We start from the raw sequence: 17,667 nt of genomic DNA, 5'->3' as shown, positions 1-17,667 counted from the left end.
GGGATTGCTTTTGCTGTGGATCTTCAATGGGTGTTGTTCTTCTACTCAACTAGACTTTCTTCAATGGGTGATATATCTTGGACGTGCCTTTCTACCCACATTATATAGTCGGGGGAACTCAGGTATAACCTACCTAGACTCCTCCGGACGTAATCTTTCTAGATCGTTAGACTCCCAAATATTTAGGAATCCTTCCTGAATAATAGACAACTTCCTTATTCGGTATGATTAGTTTTCTTATACTTTACCTCCACACCTTACTTTGTAGCTGCTATGACTAGCCCTGTATCGAGTAAGATGTAGACGATCCTCAAATACCTTCCATAGATATATGGAATATATATCTCGTCAGATAGCTAAATACTTATTTAATAAGTAGGGATACCTGATGGTTGCATAGTATGTATCGAAGATAGAGACATAAATTTTTATACAGGTTTAGGCCTTCATTAGGATAACATCCCTACACCCTAATCTCAGGAACAGATGTTACAATGGGGGGGGAAGGGGGTATTTAGATCTAGTCATAAGGCTCTGGGCAAATTTCTTCATGTTCAAGTCTTGGAAGGCCTAGTCGGATGATTCTAATATCTGCCATGGATCTTCACTAGGTGTCTCTGGTTCTTACCTGACAAGGCTTGCTCTAGGGTTTCACAACTTCAAAGTTCTTGAAGGCGCGAGTTGACTTGTAATATCTTGCATGTTGTTGGTTATAGAAAGGTGTTCCTTCGATGTACCCTTCCCCTCCTTTTGCAGTTAGGGGCGAGGCAGTCGTATCCTACTTGGACTCCTTCGAGCATAATCTTCCTGAATAGCAATTCTCCAGAATATCTAGGAAAACCCTTCCAAATACAGGGTTAGTTTTCTTATCAGATATGATTAAGCTACTCCTAATGCCTTGTTTCTTATGTGACGTATAAGAGAAGAGATAGATCAAGAAATTGATGTTAAGAAACAAGCTCTCAATGCATGCATGTGTTTTGTTAGTTTATTGAGGACTCTCAAGACAATTTATTGTCTCACACTTATCTAGAATTACTCAAAGAGCTAGATTCTTTCATAAAAAATAAGCTCATTCTCTCTCATCTTTAAATTTCTTTCCACGTTATCTTTTTGCTTATGTGGACATCTAATTAATGTCTAAGAAACCATCATTGGGAGTGGCCTTATATACCAGATATTTTATCACATGCCTTAATTACTGCATGGTGGTTGTGAACCATCATGGATACCTTTTATAGATATACAATATTTATTGTAATATATAATAAATAATTATATATCCTAGTTACTTACCTTTGTCGTCGTCCCTTGTCAGGTTTTGGCATCCCGAGTAGAGCCATGTTAGGTGTTTTGAGGACTTCAATGTACTAATGTGGCCCTGGATGAAATCTAGCATCATTTCCTAGGCAGTTAAACTATGAGTCTTGAGTACCTTGATGAAGTCAACGATAGGGATGACAATCGGGTACGACGAGTATGGGTAGTGCTCACTCATATCCGTACTCATCGATTTTTTATCCACCCGTGGGTATACCCACGAACGCCCGCGGGTGAAGAGTCGACCATGGGTACCCGTTACTCGTGGGTATATCCATTACCCATGGGGCGCCGTGGTGACATGCCATGACAAGGCGGCGTGGTGGCGTGGCGGCGGCAAGATTGGGCGTTGGGGTGGGCTGGGGTCGGGCGACGCGGCAAGGTGGCGGGGGTAGGCACAGGGCGACAGCGGCGAGACAGGACTGGCCGGGGGGTGCGATACGAGGTGGCAATGGCAAGATAAGGCAGCGACAGCACGACGGGGTGGGCCAGGATGGGGTATTTATATGATGTAAAATGTTATGGTTTAGAGGTGAGATATTTATATGATGGGTATACGAGTTTCGTGGGTATGGATATGCCTTACCCATACCCGTATTCGTTTACCCATCAGGTAGTATTTTTTACCCACGAATATACCCGTGGGTACTATTTGCTACCCAGACCCTACCCTATTCACGTATTTACCCACGGGTAAACAGGTAATCAGGATAAATTGCCATTCCTAGTTAACGAGTACGAGTTGCTAGCTCACCTCAAGAGGTTCTTGGCAGTTTGCACTTGGTTTTGCCCAGACACAATTGTACTCAAGCACACCCAAGGCAGGGCACTCATAGTAGAGTCATTGTTTATGCTATCCTGACCACGACAACTTTGTTATAATATTATGCACTCAAGCAAGGTCCTCACGGAGGCAGAAGCTGACGGAATCCGCCACTCTTGTAGTTGAAAAATGCTTCAACCGGTAGAGGTAGAGAAAGAGGAGTACGAGCAGCTTCACTCTCACGAAGGATTCACATAGGTGAGCGAAAATACTCAACATTGTAGTAGAGTTGGGGTCGAGGTTGATGAGCTTGATACTGTAAAAATTGAGTATTTCTTTGAAGAAATCTAACACAGAGAGATGAAAGCTGTAGTGGATGAAGACCTCGAACACCGCATTCTCTCTGGTCATAGAGATAGGAAACTTTTCTCCCTCAGCTTGCCTCTAAGAAATTAGACTCTTAGGTTGATTAGTTCTTCATTCTGCATCGTGATGTACATACTATTCAGTTTACTCCGTTGATCTTGTTTCGTACAGGACATTCCTGCGACCTTTTGGTATCTGCACAGGACATTCCGATGAGATTGTTTACCTACGGCACATTTGGGCTTTTGGCCAGTGCGGTGTCATGATCAGAGGACATCACGATGCAGCATTTCCTACAGTTCAGATCTTCCCTCCTGAATAATATCATCGCTGGACATCCACTTTTCTCGTGGCGAAGCTTGGGCATACATCTCATGCCATTTCTTCCATGTCTGCGGTTTTGTGTCACGGCAGGTGCGTGTGAGCGCGCCTCCCTTGTTTTATTGACGATAATGGGTAATGTCCCAGTGCGATGAATGGATTTTCAGTCATGAGACCAGCGCATTCCCGTGATTTTATATGGTTTGGGATCATCTCTTCCTCGTATATACAGTACCGATGTAAAATTAGAAAAGACAATGGTCCCATCCATCAACATAGGTTTCTGTTCATTTCTTTTCACAAAATGTATTTCCGTCGGGCATGGAGATTAAGGTTGTATGAAACTAACAGAATAGTATAGGCATCGCGGCATCGACCATAGTGTGCATAGTATTAATGTGTCAGGAATAAGAAAGAGAATAGCTGTGTGGGTGCTTATAAACATCGAGAAGAGAAGTAAGATTGATGATGGCAAAAATAGATAAAAGACAATTAAAACTACATAAACGTCTAATACTTTACAAGTGGACAGAAACTATGTGCCTTATATTTTTAAAATAAATGGAGTACTTTAATTTTTTTTATCGGAACAACGTAGGGCTACTGCTACCCTCTCGCAGAGCTGTCATCGGAGTTGGCCGGAACGACAGCCGCGCTATGTGTTCTGATCAGAGTTGAACCTGAATCTTGCCGCTCCTCCCCGAATTGTTTGCATGCTTTGATACTATTTGTCTAGAGAAGCCTTAGTGACTGCCGTTTTAAATGGCTTGCGGCTGGTTCTCACCATACATGACATGGATAACGTGCAGTGACGGTTCCAAGTCAAAAACTAGAATAAGTTTTAGAAATCTATAATTATTTTATATATATTGTAAAAAACTACAATTTTTAGTATTTATTTCAAAAATATATAATTATTTTGGTAAATATTAAAAAAATATAACTTCCTTACTGCGAGTCCACCTGTCATCCTCTGGCAATAGGTGGGCTCACGGTTGATCCTCCTATTATATGTTACAGAGGATGATATGTGGACCCATAGTGCGAAAATTGTAGTTTTTTTAACACGTGTCAAAATAGTTATAGGTTTTTAAAATGGACAGCAGAAGTTATAGTTTTTTACAATATATATCAAAATAATTGTAGATTTTTAAATTTTACTTAAAAACTATAGGGACTATCTCTTCTTCTTTCTCTTCTTTTATTTTTCCTCTTCTCGCTTTATTATGACAAAAAAATTAGGGAACAGGAGAGAGGCTAGACCTGTTCAACTACCAGATCGGACTTTAAAACGATCAATAGAAAACCCGTAAGCCCGAGCCTGACATCAGGCTGGATTTCTAAACCCCAGCGCAACCTGAAACCCACTACGGGCAGGGCAAGTTCGTGTTTTTTTGGGTTTTCCTAGGTTGGGTTGAGTTTTTTCACGTTTTTTCAGGCTTCCGGGTCCATTTTTGAAGGTGAGTCCGATCTAAACCCTACTGCGGTTGGAAGAGTCAAACCTAAGCCCAACCCTTAGACTAGTCAGGTCAAACCAGTTCGAGTTATTTCGGATCAGATCAGGTCAAGTTTGCCTGCCGAATAGAACCGCCCATGATCAGGTTTAGGAGAGGCTTAGGTGATACTCAAATACGTCTAGAGTAGGAGGCTCGAGCTCGTGTGCACCTCTGGATCCGCCGCTGATAACATGGAAGCAAGCTTCTTTCAAAAACCCGAACAGTATAGGGCAAAGAGATAAGGACAGCTTGCTTTTTCTTTGTGCAGATACTTAGACCAACTCCAGCAAAGATAGTATCCAGTGCTACAGTACTCCGCAAGTACTGTAGCACTGAGAAATGCACCCCAGCAGGTACCGCATCCAGTGCTACTGTAGCAGCGCGCATCACTGTAGCAACACTGCTCCCAGGGACTGCCAGTGGGCCCAGATGCAGGAAAACGCGTCAGACTGTAGCAAAGTGCTGTAGCAGTACTGTATCAGCACTGTTCACAGAGGCTGACAGACGGATCCAGAGAGAGAAAAAGAGGGGTAGAAGATAGGAAATATGGTAGCTTCTGGAGATGAAAAAATAAGGGACGCTGTAATAGTGATAGAGGATGCTGTAATAGTATTTTTGAGGATGAAAATTTGAGGTAGCTGCTGGAGATGATCCTAGGAGGAGAAAATCGGAAAGACAACTATCATGAGTTGTGTAGGTCTGCGAAAGCGCTTTTTTTAATGACAGACGAGGGTAATTTGGACGCAATTGTGAGGACGAAACATCCAACATGGTTAGGCTTTTTGAAAATTTTATTTTTCCAGATTTTCTTGATGTTAGGATTTTTATGGTGCACGTGTTGAATACCACTATGTTGTTTTTATATATTAAGACAAGTTTAGTATTAGCTGGTATTGCCTAGACCTGCTTGATAATAAATGAGTTGCACCTTTTTTTTTTAACTTTCACTCTATAAAATATGATGTAAAAGATATTATTTTTGAAAAAAAATCACAGAAGGTTGTACAATTGTCTTTAGTTTTTTAATTTTTTTGATTTTTTTTATTTTTGGAGTTTTTTAAAGAAAGTCATATTTTTTAGGGTTTTTTCAACAAAATAATTTCGGGGAAAATTAAAATCCAAATAACTTTTAAGATTTTTTATATTTTTTTCTTTTCGCAATGCTTTTTTTCACAGGAGGACCCGTTGATAAGAGTAAATTATAAGGGACCTCGAGACGCCAGACAAGCTGAGATGTATTGTCTCCGGTCAATACTCAGTAAGCTTCTTGTTCTTGATCAAAACAGTGAGTCGTCGTGTACATTGTCAGTGATTATAGCGACTGATGGATTCTGTTTTTCAACCTTCTTTTCCAGAAAAAAGGGGCCGAGCAGCAGATGATAATGGAATGCTACCCTTCCCTTTCGTTTCTGTGACGGCGTCCATTTCCCCGCCCCACCGAGGCACAGAATTCCAAAAGCCTTTTCGTCTCAATCTCAATCTCGTCTCTCCTCCTACCCATCTCTCTCTTCCCGAGGCGGTGTACCAGCAGCATGTCATAGTAGGGGTAGAACGGTAATATCGCATGCCCCTGCAGCAGCGAACAGGATGGTGGTGGTGGGGAGCATTTAATTGGCAGGAGCAGCAGGACTGCAGCGTCAAGCTCGCACCACCGACCCACTGCCACAACGCACCCATCATCATCCCCTCCGATCGCTGCGTACGATACGAAGCCCCCACCTCAACCAGCTGCACCACCGTCACGCCACGATGTCCGCGTCCATTCACTCGCCTCCCTCTCTCTCTCTCTCTCCGTCCATCGGGATTCCCTCTCTCTCTCTCTGAACGGGAGGAGTGATAGACAAGCAAGCAGAAAATAAATCAGGAAGGATCCCAGCCATTGAAGAGGCAGGAGGAGAGAGAAAGAGGGGCCGCCATGACCGTGTCCATGTCGACCCCGAAGTCTTTCTTGCTTTCCATAATGATCATGACATTTTCGATAGAGAGAGAGGCGCCAAGAGAGCGACATGATAGCAAGAAAATGCACGCAGGCGTGCACCATGCATCATCGCATTGATACCACCACCTCCATTCCCCTCCTCTCTAGAGATTTCTGTGTGGAAGCAAATCAAACATCTAGGGCCCTGAAGCGAGCAAGGCAAGGGAAAGGCGAGACTGCGCCCCACAACTTCCGTCCACACACCATTACCAGCGCTGCCCACCTCTCCCTCTTGTCTACGACTGCTAGGCGGATGGGTAGAGAGAGAAACAGCCAATCAAACAAGAGAGGGACGAGATGAGAGTTGAAGAGTCGTTCGGTGGCGTGGAGTTTCTTGCCGGGCGTGCTCGCTCGCCCTCCTGTTGCCACCAATGGGCCTTTTTGGGTTTTCGGCACCACCTCAACTCTCTCATGGGTCAGAGGAGAGCTCCCCTTCACACGCCGTCCGCAGCAGGAGAGAGAAAGGGGGAGAGGGGAAGCAGGCGCAAGAAACTTCCCCCACCTCCACTTCCTCGCCTTCCGCCTTTATATCTATATTGTCTACTTCCGTCCTCTCTTCCTCGTTCCTATCTCCTCCGCCTTTCCTTCGTCCTCTCCTCCCTTCAAGGAAGGTGTTTGAGGTGAGGCGGCCATGAAGAAGGCCAAGGTCGTCTTGGCCCAGCCGGCGACGGGAGCGCCGTGGCTACCGCTCTCTAGCGCGCCCGGGCCGATTCGCGGTGGTGGGGAAGAGGCGGCGTACAGGGCGAACCTCAGGTACCGGGGCCTCCTGCACGACTACCAGGAGCTCCTCAAGGTGGGTTCCTGATCTCGGAGCTCCAACTCCTCTCGTTGTCAGTGGTGCCTAATCTGATCTGGGCTTTGGGCTTTCGCGTTCTCTGATCGGTTTTTGAGGGGGTATCGGCAACATCTTGGTTCAGTTTTTTTTTTCTTCAGGGGTTCTGATCTTGGGCTTTAATCCCTCTCTTCTTTTGATTTCTTGGCGGTTTCGCTGGTGTTTCTTGTCGATCTGAAGCGTTTCTTAGGTTTAATCTGTTTATTACAATGTTTGAGATTGATTTAGACTCGCTGAGATGATATTTTCCCCTTACTAGTGTAGCATGGTGTCGTTTGTTTTTTCTTTTTTGCGATTAATGGTGCTGGTTTGCTCCACGTTATTTCACTGTGATTTGCAGTTCAGCTTTTATTGAAGGTTCCAGAATGAGGGCATTGGGGCTACGATAATGTTTTGTTAGTTTATCTCACCTTTTATGGTATCCGATGATTACCTCAGGAAACCGAAGCAAGGAAGAGGAGGCTGCACCTGGACAGGCTCAAGAAGCAAATGCTTTTGGCTGAAGTCAAGTAATTGTCTTGACCATAGCATTCTTCCTATAGTTTTTTATGCAATATCCATCGGGACGATTGTGTTGCATGTTGCGAGCTAATTCCTATTGTAAACCTATGATTTCGCAGGTTTTTGCGGAAAAGGTTCAAGTCCTTGTCTGAAAACCAATGGCAGACAATTGTTTGTAGAGTGAGGAATCCAGCAATGCCGCTCGCCACGCGGACCACCGCTTGGGCCGAGCACCCGTCGGTACACGCCGTCGGAAGCTCCAGCAAAAGCCAGCCGGTGCAACCAAGACAAGATGGTCCTCCGAGGGCGTCTCCCGTGATTGACCTCAACGAGGCTTGTGAGCAGGTGATATTTGGTAGAAGTTGTAACCACACTTCACTTGTTGCAATGTCTATGAAGTTTGTTATCTTAACAGGGTGTGGCTCATTGTAGAGTTATGAGATGGAAGTGGAAGACAACCATGGTTACCGGGAGCCTCTCAGCATCGGCAAGGCGAAGATCTACCCGATGGAAGACGATGCTGGTGCCGGCCCCAGCGATGTGAGAATGCCTGCATTCTGGGATGTTCGGAACCCGGTGGGGCGAGCTGGCAAGAGGAAGATCGCATGGCAGGATCAGTTAGCCCTGAGAGTATAGGTAGATGATGATATTTAGTGGTAGTCGTAGGATCTATATGGGTCGTCGCTAGACGCTAGTCCTCTAGCTGTGTAAGAATCCTTGGGATAAGCTGGATTGTTGTTTGCTCATGCCTCGTGATGAAAACATAGGCATGCCGCATGCGTAATCGATCACTACTTGTTATGGACTTATGGTTTATGCTGGTGTGGAGGGCTAATGAATATATGAGGTGTAGCTTCAGTGTCATCCTCCTTCTGTCCTTGTAGAGCAGAAAAATGCCTAAGCTGACTGTTTTGGCATTTTAAACACTAAGCCCAATAAGAAAGAGGGTAAAATAAGGCTATTACCCATCTTCATTAGGTGGTTTGAAATACCTTTGTGCCTGACCTGTTATTAGGAGCTTCTAAGCCACTGCAGATCGAAGTTGTTGTCATGGAGGGGGTTGATTGTTATTCCATGCCGTCGGATCAACGAGATCCTATGAATTCGTAATATTGTCATCATGATTGGATGGACCAATACCCCATCTCCGATTGTGGAGATTTCTTGGGGGTAAGCTTTGGAAGAGGAGTCTAAATTTTTCATGGACTTGTCATTGGAGGATGCCTCCAGATAGGTTTTTTGATATTCCATGTTGTCGACTCAAGCTCGATGTCAGTCTCTAGCACATTAATTTATAAAATGACTTACCTCGACACTAGAATTGTAGCGAAAATAACCATATTAGGCTATGATAGTAATTTTGGTATTTAATAACAATATAGTCATTAACGAATATGTTTATCAAGAATATATGTTAGTAGGTTTTATACATGATCTTATTAGGCTATGATTGTAATTTAGGTGCTTAATAACAATATAGTCATTGTGACTAATATGTTTATCAAGAATATATGTTAGTAGGTCTCATAAATGCAATACATCAAGAAATCACCGTAATCGAGACAAAGTTTGATTGAATTGGAGAAGTCACAGGAGAATTGACCTCACCGAAAGGTCCGGTGCAGAGGAGTTTGCACTCACCGAAGTATTTCTAACAAAAGGGGAGAAGGCTGAGGACCTCACCGGATAGAGCGATGATCTACACAGGACACCAGAGCATTTCTTGCAAAGAAAAATATGAGTGCAGAAGACTGAAAATTAACCCACTGCAAGGTTTGGTGCTTGGTTTGTGCACATTGGAGTATAGCATCAGAGCATTTCTTACAGAGACGACTGCAAGTGCTGAAGAATGAAGATCAAATCACTAGATAGTCCGGTGATCACAGAGATAGTTGCACCGAAGTATTTCCAGGGAAAACAAGATAAGATTTAACTCACCGGATGGTCCAGTGTGAATGGAATGAATACCGGATAAATGCACCAGAGTATTTTACACAGAGAGGCTGTTAAAGCTTGGATGACTCAAGATAACTCATCAGAAGGTCCGGTAATGGACTTAAAGGCACATTGGATTGTATGGTATTCACATAGGCTTTGAGTAGTGTTACAATGGCTAGTTTCTGGGTTTGTACTCATCAGATGATCTGGTGTTAGTACTACTGTTCTTACCGGATCATCCGGTATTAACAGCTACCACGTTCCAAAATACTAATTATGTAATTAGGCATGCAGAATCATAATCGCATGTGCTTGCACATATTTGTCTATAAAAAACTAGTCAAACGTGTCTCAAACACCTTAGAGATAGTTTAGAGCACTTTGGAGAATCCCTACATACCTTGGAGAAGGAAAGAATAGAAGGAGGATGATGAGAGGAGACTTAGAACAATTCAGCAAAAAAACCCTCTCGCGGTCTGACCGGTGTCACCCGCGATTTGACCGCTAGGTGGGCTGCCTCGTGGATTTCCCATGGTCTGATTGCCCAAACTCGTGGTCTGACCGCTAGCACACAGAGGCTCAGGTTAAGTGGATCGATCACTTTCTTTTGCTCTCTCCCTCTCACTTTTCTCTCACTCTCCCTCTCCCCACCCAACCCTAGAGAGAGAAAAAGAGCTCTACGCGTCGTGTTCGAAGGCCGAAGATCGGAGGTGGGAACTCCCACGAGCTTCCTGGAGGACTTCCCCAAGTTTTCCCCTCTTCTCCCTCGCTGGAGACCTGTTCATCGATCGCAAGCTTTACCACCACTCTGGGAGCCGATCCGTGAATCGGAGCCTCCCCAAAGCATTCCAATCCAATAGAAAGCTTCCATAAGCTGAGGTGAGCTATCCTTTACCGTTTCCCTGTTGCTTCCGAGCTCAATTCGACCCTCGTGTCGTTTAGGCCCAAATTCAACCTAGCCTAGGTCCAATCCATGGGGTATTTTTGAGGTTAGCTTGGTGAATGGTATCTAAATCACTTTAGAAACATTCCGCTAGTCCCATAGAGAATTTTGTACCCTTCATTGTCGAAGGTCTCACCGGAATCCTCACTAGCGACCCCGCAAAGGCACTACCAGCATGGTCTGGTGGTATGACCACCGCTAGGGCCGGTCTGACTGCCAGTTGGAACTGGAGAATCTGAGTTGAAAACTTATACAGGAGTCTAACCGCCACTTAGGCTGGTCTGACCATTGGTGAGCGGTCTAACCGCCACCATGCCTACGGTCAGACTGTCAGAGCCCAAAACTCTCTACTGGCCACCGGTCAGATCGCCACCTCCACGTCGATTTGACCGCCAGCCTGTTAAAGCTAGGTATACTTAGGTTACCTTGTCCGGGGTTTTAAATTTCAAAACCCTAATCACTTAGTGGATTTTGCAAATATTTTTGAAGCTCGACGCTCTTTTATACTTCAAGCATGCATCATTTGTGCATTTTTCCTTCGTTCATTTGTTTATGCATTGTATTTTGATTCATTTAGAGGGCGTTGAGCTACTGGTCCAAGCGAGTGAAGGCGATGCCAACCTTCCGGAGTTTTGTGAGTGCTGTGCAAGAAGTATCAGGAAAACCCTAGAGCATCAAGGCAAGCATATAAGCATATCGCACCTTTCGATTTGAATTGTGGACTCTAAAATTAATAAATTATGCTTTATGTAAGTTTGTATGTTCAATGAGTTGATGTCAGGCTTTTATGGGTAGAACCTATGTGATGCATTGTCCTACCTTGGTTATTTGATGATTCATATTCTTGTAGCCTTGATAACATTATCGATGTCTAACTTAAAAGTTATTTAAAATGCTTAGCAATGCATAGGTCTTCGGTAGAAGTCAAGTGATGGTGCAACCATTGTTTGTGAGCTTAATGCTTACTTATTGTTCACAAATATTGATTATGATGTCAATGATTGGATGAGATGTGAGGATGAGACGAGATGTGAGCAGTGTTAGGGGTGTCTTCTGCCCTGAACGAGTTTCTCGGGGTAGTTCGGGAGAGGAGCCAGGCACCATAGACCGCTTTGCATAGGTTAAGCACCACCCCTCGGTGCAGTTGGCTTGAGCACTTTTCGTACTTATTACATGTCGCATGTGAGAACGATAAGCTGAATACCTTTGTAGCTGTAGCATTTTGGCGTGCGAGTGGGCGGATGATGTGAGTGGGCAGACTTATAGGGGTATCCAGTTTGCTCCAGAAGTAGTTCTGGATGACCTCTACACATATCGGCGTATGATCAAATAGTTGTAGCTTATTGGGAAAGGTTGACATGAGTACCAACTTGTGTGGGCCTATGTGGACACGTGAGCCGTATGGTCCTCAAGTCATGTAAGTAAAGGAGTACCCCCTACAGGGTCTAAAAATAATTCGAATTACCGCGCTCTCAGTTATGAGCATACTTCTGTCTATTTACATCGGTCGTAGAGTTACGAATATGGGATAGTCGTATGGATGGTATGTTGGGTACTGTTGATGGCTGGCTATTGATGTATTACTATGGTTCCATTTATACTTATGTGCAGGTTGATAGTTAGAGGTTTGGAAGGGTATGTTGGTTATGTTTAGTTGCTCACACATATGTGTCTAGGTTGCGAGCACATATGTTTTAATCAACCTTGTAGCCTTTTTCTTTACTAATGGCCCAATGCATAATCCTTGGAGTCGGGTTAGTTATATGTACCATATATAGATTAAGTCTTGCGAGTACCTTCGTACTCAGCTGTTCTATAGGTTTTGCAGGTGAGGAAGAGATGATGTTTGGCTACTTCACGCCCGTTGACGTCAACGGCGGGAATGAGTAGGCAACTAATCAGAGGTCATGCTTTTGGGGTGAAGCCTAAGGGCATATGGCTTCACCCATCTTTTGTTGTCTTAGTTTTTGTTTTCGCTGCGTAGTTTCTCTTTTTGCTAGGAGTTTATCAGTTTTAGTATCCTCCTAGATCTCTTTTACTATAAATTGTTAAACTTATAATGGTTAAGAACTTGTAATATGATTTAATTTCTCGCTCTTTGTTAAGCTTGGTTGTGATTGCTTATGTTGGAAAGACATGTGTTTCAACCTTGGGCACAAAACACATGCCGCGACCACCGGCATGATATTTTAGTTAATCGTTGAAATCGTGATTATGTAGATGATCGACTTGGTGATTAATTAGAATATTATTTGGACGGTTCCCCCACAATAGCTTTTCTGAGCCATTGGGAAAACGGTTAGTTAACGGGTTTGAGACTATAAATACCCCTCCACTCAGTCATTTAAAGGTGTAGTATGCTGCTAGAGTCTAGAGGAATCTCATATACACTTGAGAACACATCTAAGCCACCAAAGTACTTAAAGTGATTATCCAAGGCAATTAAGCATAATATTAGAGAGTATTTAGTGCTTATAGGCCTAAAGTGAGTTGTAGCTAGGTGATATAGCTTGAAGAAAGGATCAAGGAGTGATCCTATCTTGTACCGAGTGGTACATCGGCGTTTTAGAGTCTTGGTGACTCGTCGCATTTTGGGCCTTGGTGGCTCAAGATTGTTGACCCTCTGACTTGGTGTGGAGCGACGGCAAGACATGTGTACGGGGACGTAGAGTCTCTTACCTTGGTTGCTTAAGCTCCAAAGTGATTACGACGGTAAGTGATCGGAAGAGAGGCTAATGGTGAGACATTTCCTTGGTGGTTTGGTGGCTATGTTTGAGACCTCATCTTGGTGATTTGGTACCTCAAGAGCTGTGACCAGAAGAGACTTGGCGACCAGGAGTATATCTTTTGTGGAGCTCCAACGTGGACTAGGGGTGGCATTCATGCCATCGATACCACATGATAAAAATCCCTTATACCGGGTTTGTCTTTCTACCTTATTTACATTTCTGCATTACATACTTGTAATTTACCTTGCTAGAGTAGGTTGCAATCCTCTTGAGCGATTTAGTAGATACACTAGATAAATCTAGAACACATTTAGATAGAAATTGAGATAGGTTTATCTTGTGAAGTTTTTGGAGCTAATTTAGTTTAGGTTTCTAAGTGTCATAATTCACCCCCTCTTAATACATCACCGTTCCTCACAGGGAATCATCGCCAATAATATCATCCCCTAGATCCACCTGATCAACCATCGGGTCCTAGTCGACCGAGACGATAAAGTTTTTGTAGAACTCCTCGTCCGAGAAGCTGGTTCTTGGTGGAGATTTGGGTGGAGTCAGCAACATATTGTGTGAAGGATTCGGCGTGTTTGATCATGATCCCCACAGACGATGCTAGTTGTCATCAATCAGTAAACCCCCGATCTTACGAATACATGAATAGTCCGTTTGGTTGCCCGCATGGCCTAGCCTGACTCATATCTAGTGAGTCATGTTATGTGCATGCGGTTCTATTTGTTTGGTTGTCTGCATGTGCTCAGCCTGGCTGAGAAGAGATTATATTTGGTTGCCCACATGAGTATATGTTGCATGAGATTGAAATAAAAAACAAGTGTTAATATGATGTTTATTTTGCATAAATACACTCTATAGTACTTAATTTATCATATTAAGCCTTGATCCAATTTAAAATGTACTAATATGATTTAATACTCACTAATTATATGCTAATACCATCATTAGCGTAGCCTGGCTTAGGGGAAATGGATTCAAAATCTGTTTCCCGGAAGCCAGGCTACAACAGTGATTTTGCATCGCTCGGGATAGGCTCATGCATGTGCCTAGGCATCCAAATGCGCGTGCCTGCACACGCAAGGCCTGGCCAGCCCCATATGCTGGCAACCAAATAGCCCCTAAAATATAAAGATTTATACAGGTTCAGGACTCCCAAAGGATAATAATCCTACATCATGTGGTCTTGTTTTGATCTTTGAGACAAATTATAGGAGTGTTCTTGGCTATCTTAGATGGGATCTAAACCTAGTCGAGAGATCCTTGCGTGTAGTTTCATCAAGAAGTCGATGTAGATCGCGAATACAGAAGGCTCGAGGTTCAAGGTGCATTTGAGGAGTTTGTAGGCTTGTGTAATAGGCTTGTGTCTTGTCCTCTACAGGGTCCCCTGGCTCCGTATATCTGTATTAGGGTTGTTGTGTAACCCCTAACCTCCTTTTCGAGTAGGATTATATAATTCTTAGAGATAAACTTCCATGTTTATGAGATACCCTATTACCGTCAGGCAGTTTCCATACATCTAAGGATTCCTTTCCTGTGAACAAACGTATGCTATGAGAATACATGAAACCCCAGGGGATCTAGATACGTATTAGATACTCGTATCCAATTGTTTTATAATACACATCGTCAATCGTCATGGCCTCTCCTCCACTGCTGCCATCTGTGGCCTCTCCTCGGTCACAATTGTCGTCATCTCTGAATGACGCGGCAATGGCAATGGCCTTCTTCGATGACCCCTAGCTCTTTCTTCTCCTTCGATGATCCTAGCTCCTTCTCCTTCGATGACAAGTAGTACTCCTCCTCACACGATGATGACTGGAGGTACTTCATGGAGGGCACTCTATCCTCGCATCTCCCGGTGGTGAGTTTGGAGGAGGACGGGACCAACACAGAGGACGACGCGTCCTCCTCCAAGGAGGAGGGTGATGAGGTAGATGACATGTTTGTCTTTGAGGACTCATCCACCAAGGAGGAGGAGGAGGACTAGGAGAAGCCATAGTTGTCGTCATTAAAAAACAATTACGAGGTGGAGGAAGAGCTACCAGAGAAGCGTAAGCTAGCATAGGAGTAGGGTAGCTATAGCATAAGCTAACTTAGTGATCTTTTGTAATCCAGATGTTGGTTTTTGTGAAATCCATACTTCTTTTGTAATCTGGAGACCATATATATATTGTAATTGATTAGGACCATATTTCTTATTGTAATCATATATTCCTTAGTGTATGAATAGTTCTTGATGCAATTCAGAATTTATTTTGTAGTTACCTTCTCAGTCTAAGATTTGCAACTTTCAAACTTAGTGTCTTATTGTGCACTACCGGCTCACTACCAGCTTGTGGCATCGACTGATAGTGATAAAGTGTATATCCCTATCGGTTTTATCCATGAGCCGATAGTGATGTACCACTGTCGGTTTGTTTTATGAATTGATAGTGATAGTTAGTATCACTATTGGTTCCAACAGAATTATCAGTTTTTTGACATGTGGTTGTTATGAACCATCAGTGATATCTTATCACTGCTAGTGCTAGCAAGATCGACAGTAATAGGAGGTTGTCAATTGGGGTTCCTATAGTAATGCAACAACACCTTTCTGCATTGCATTTGATCCTCTCAACAACCTATGCTACGTTCTCTTCCCGAGACCTGAAGAGGCAAGGTATTTGCATCGTCATGTGTACACTGTTGATGAAGACAATATTTTCTTCTATCGGGTGATCCACATGGGGCTGCATGATGAGGAAAGGATCATATGTGCAGTTTTTATATCTAGAGATTATTCTAGATTATCCTTAAACTACATTGTAATAAACTTTTTATGTATTAATATTATTAATATTAAGTTACCTACATTCTATTTACTTATATTCACGATTTTAATATGAAGTTACTTTTCTTCACAATTTCTAGATTGCTCCTTTTACATTCTGGTTAACAATTCACGCTTTTAGTTCTATTGTATGTTGGCAGTATCAGTGCCGATTAAAGTTACCAATTGATAGTGATAGACTTTCACTGACGCCTTGGTTATCGCACCCCTAGCAGTGATACTATCACTGCTGGTTGGTTACTTGATCCGACAGTGATAGTGTCGCTATCCTATATAATTTATATTGTTTGCCCATCTTCAACACTTAGCTTCCCCATCATTCTTCCACGACATCGACTTTGTCGCTCCCTCCCCGACCTCCTCCATCCCAAAACATCGGCTTCCACCGTGTGCTGCCATGGGCATCAATGACACCCACTGCGCCGCTCCCTCCCCAGCCTCCTTCACACCGGCACCACAACTCACACTGCCTTGTGCCTCCATCAGCCTCCACAACCTTCTTGCCGTGGTGCCTCCCCGGCCACCTACTTCGTGCTATTGTCAGCCTCCATGACATCGATGTCGGTGCACATCCCCAGCCTCATACCCCGCATCATCATTGGCCTCCACAACAACGATGCCTGTATGCCTCCCTTGCCTCCCACCCCATGCCATCGTCAGCCTCCATTACACCGACACTAGTGTGCCTCCTTGGCCTCCTGCCCTACGTCATCATCAACCACCACGAAAAGATGCCACTGTGCCTCCCCGGCCATCAGGCCCGCGCCGTCGATGGCCTTCACAACACCAACGCTACTAGGATCTTAAGAATGGCTGACGGTTTTTACACCATCGGGCATTAAGTTATACTTTCGGGAAATAAAATCCCCGAGCATAGACCGTCGGCAAATTCCTGTCGCGCACTCTTGGTCAGGGATTCACCCATTTGCCGACGGTACCGTCGGCTATCTTATAGCCGACTGTATGTTACCGACGGTTGACTGTCAGTAATTAATGGGTCAACGTACCATTAACAAAGTGGGCCCCATATGAATTCCCGACAGGATTACGGTCGGGGATTTATTCCTTCACGGTTTGTTTCACCCGTTGGGATATGTACGTCCGATAGTATTTCATTAACCGTCAGTGATTAAACACCATTGGCCATGTGTGTCCATGACGGTTTGTTGTACCCGTCAGCTATTTTAGTGCCCGACTGTTTCATATGCCCATCGGCTACATAAATTAGCAATGGTTCTATTAGCCCGTCGGAGATATGCTTATGCGATAGTTTTAGTGGCCCATTGCCTTTTTATGTGTGCGACAATTTCAATAGCCCGTTGCTCATGCATTTCACAACTAGCACTTCAATACGCATACGCTCATCCCAAACTCAACATTATAAGACCAAACATATTCATTTGATAAATATATGTTACTAATATAATAAAGTAGTTGACATTACGAAAGCGGAAATCCAAAATAGCATCCTTCCCATTACTACTGATGTTCAAATGATAATACTGACTAGCACTATAAATTGTTCATAACGTAGGGCATAAGATAAGCTGTCCACATTAATGTCATCAAACTCCAAAGTGCAGCATTCTAGACTTTATTTGTTGCATTTGCATACGACCTCCCACTGCCAAAAGGGAAATG

At 43.7% G+C, this 17,667-nt stretch overlaps 1 protein-coding gene across 2 annotated transcripts; it reads left to right on the top strand.

The window, feature by feature from the left end:
• The first annotated feature begins 6,107 nt into the window (after positions 1 to 6,107).
• On the top strand, positions 6,108 to 8,441 carry LOC133895935 (uncharacterized). 2 transcript variants are annotated; one of them, XM_062336462.1, is made up of 4 exons: positions 6,108 to 7,037; positions 7,515 to 7,585; positions 7,697 to 7,922; positions 7,993 to 8,131. In XM_062336462.1, exons 1-4 carry the CDS (start codon positions 6,876 to 6,878, stop codon positions 8,119 to 8,121), a joined length of 588 nt encoding a protein of 195 aa, XP_062192446.1. In that variant the 5' UTR covers positions 6,108 to 6,875; the 3' UTR covers positions 8,122 to 8,131. The 2 variants fall into 2 exon arrangements, with proteins under 2 accessions (XP_062192446.1, XP_062192445.1); XM_062336461.1 differs by having other exon boundaries at positions 6,182 to 7,037; positions 8,010 to 8,441.
• The last annotated feature ends 9,226 nt before the right edge of the window (positions 8,442 to 17,667 follow it).

The sequence above is a fragment of the Phragmites australis genome, chromosome 16, assembly GCF_958298935.1.
Source record: "Phragmites australis chromosome 16, lpPhrAust1.1, whole genome shotgun sequence".
Taxonomy (NCBI): domain Eukaryota; kingdom Viridiplantae; phylum Streptophyta; class Magnoliopsida; order Poales; family Poaceae; genus Phragmites; species Phragmites australis.
This window is presented reverse-complemented; position numbering and strand designations above follow the sequence as displayed.

Bases quoted from the DNA above. Each gene is read 5' to 3' on its own strand.
- LOC133895935 (XM_062336461.1), top strand. From the start codon at position 6,876: ATGAAGAAGGCCAAGGTCGTCTTGGCCCAGCCGGCGACGGGAGCGCCG. The intron at 7,038-7,514 runs GTGGGTTCCTGA...TGATTACCTCAG, and splicing joins ACTACCAGGAGCTCCTCAAG to GAAACCGAAGCAAGGAAGAG. The intron at 7,586-7,696 runs GTAATTGTCTTG...ATGATTTCGCAG, and splicing joins ATGCTTTTGGCTGAAGTCAA to GTTTTTGCGGAAAAGGTTCA.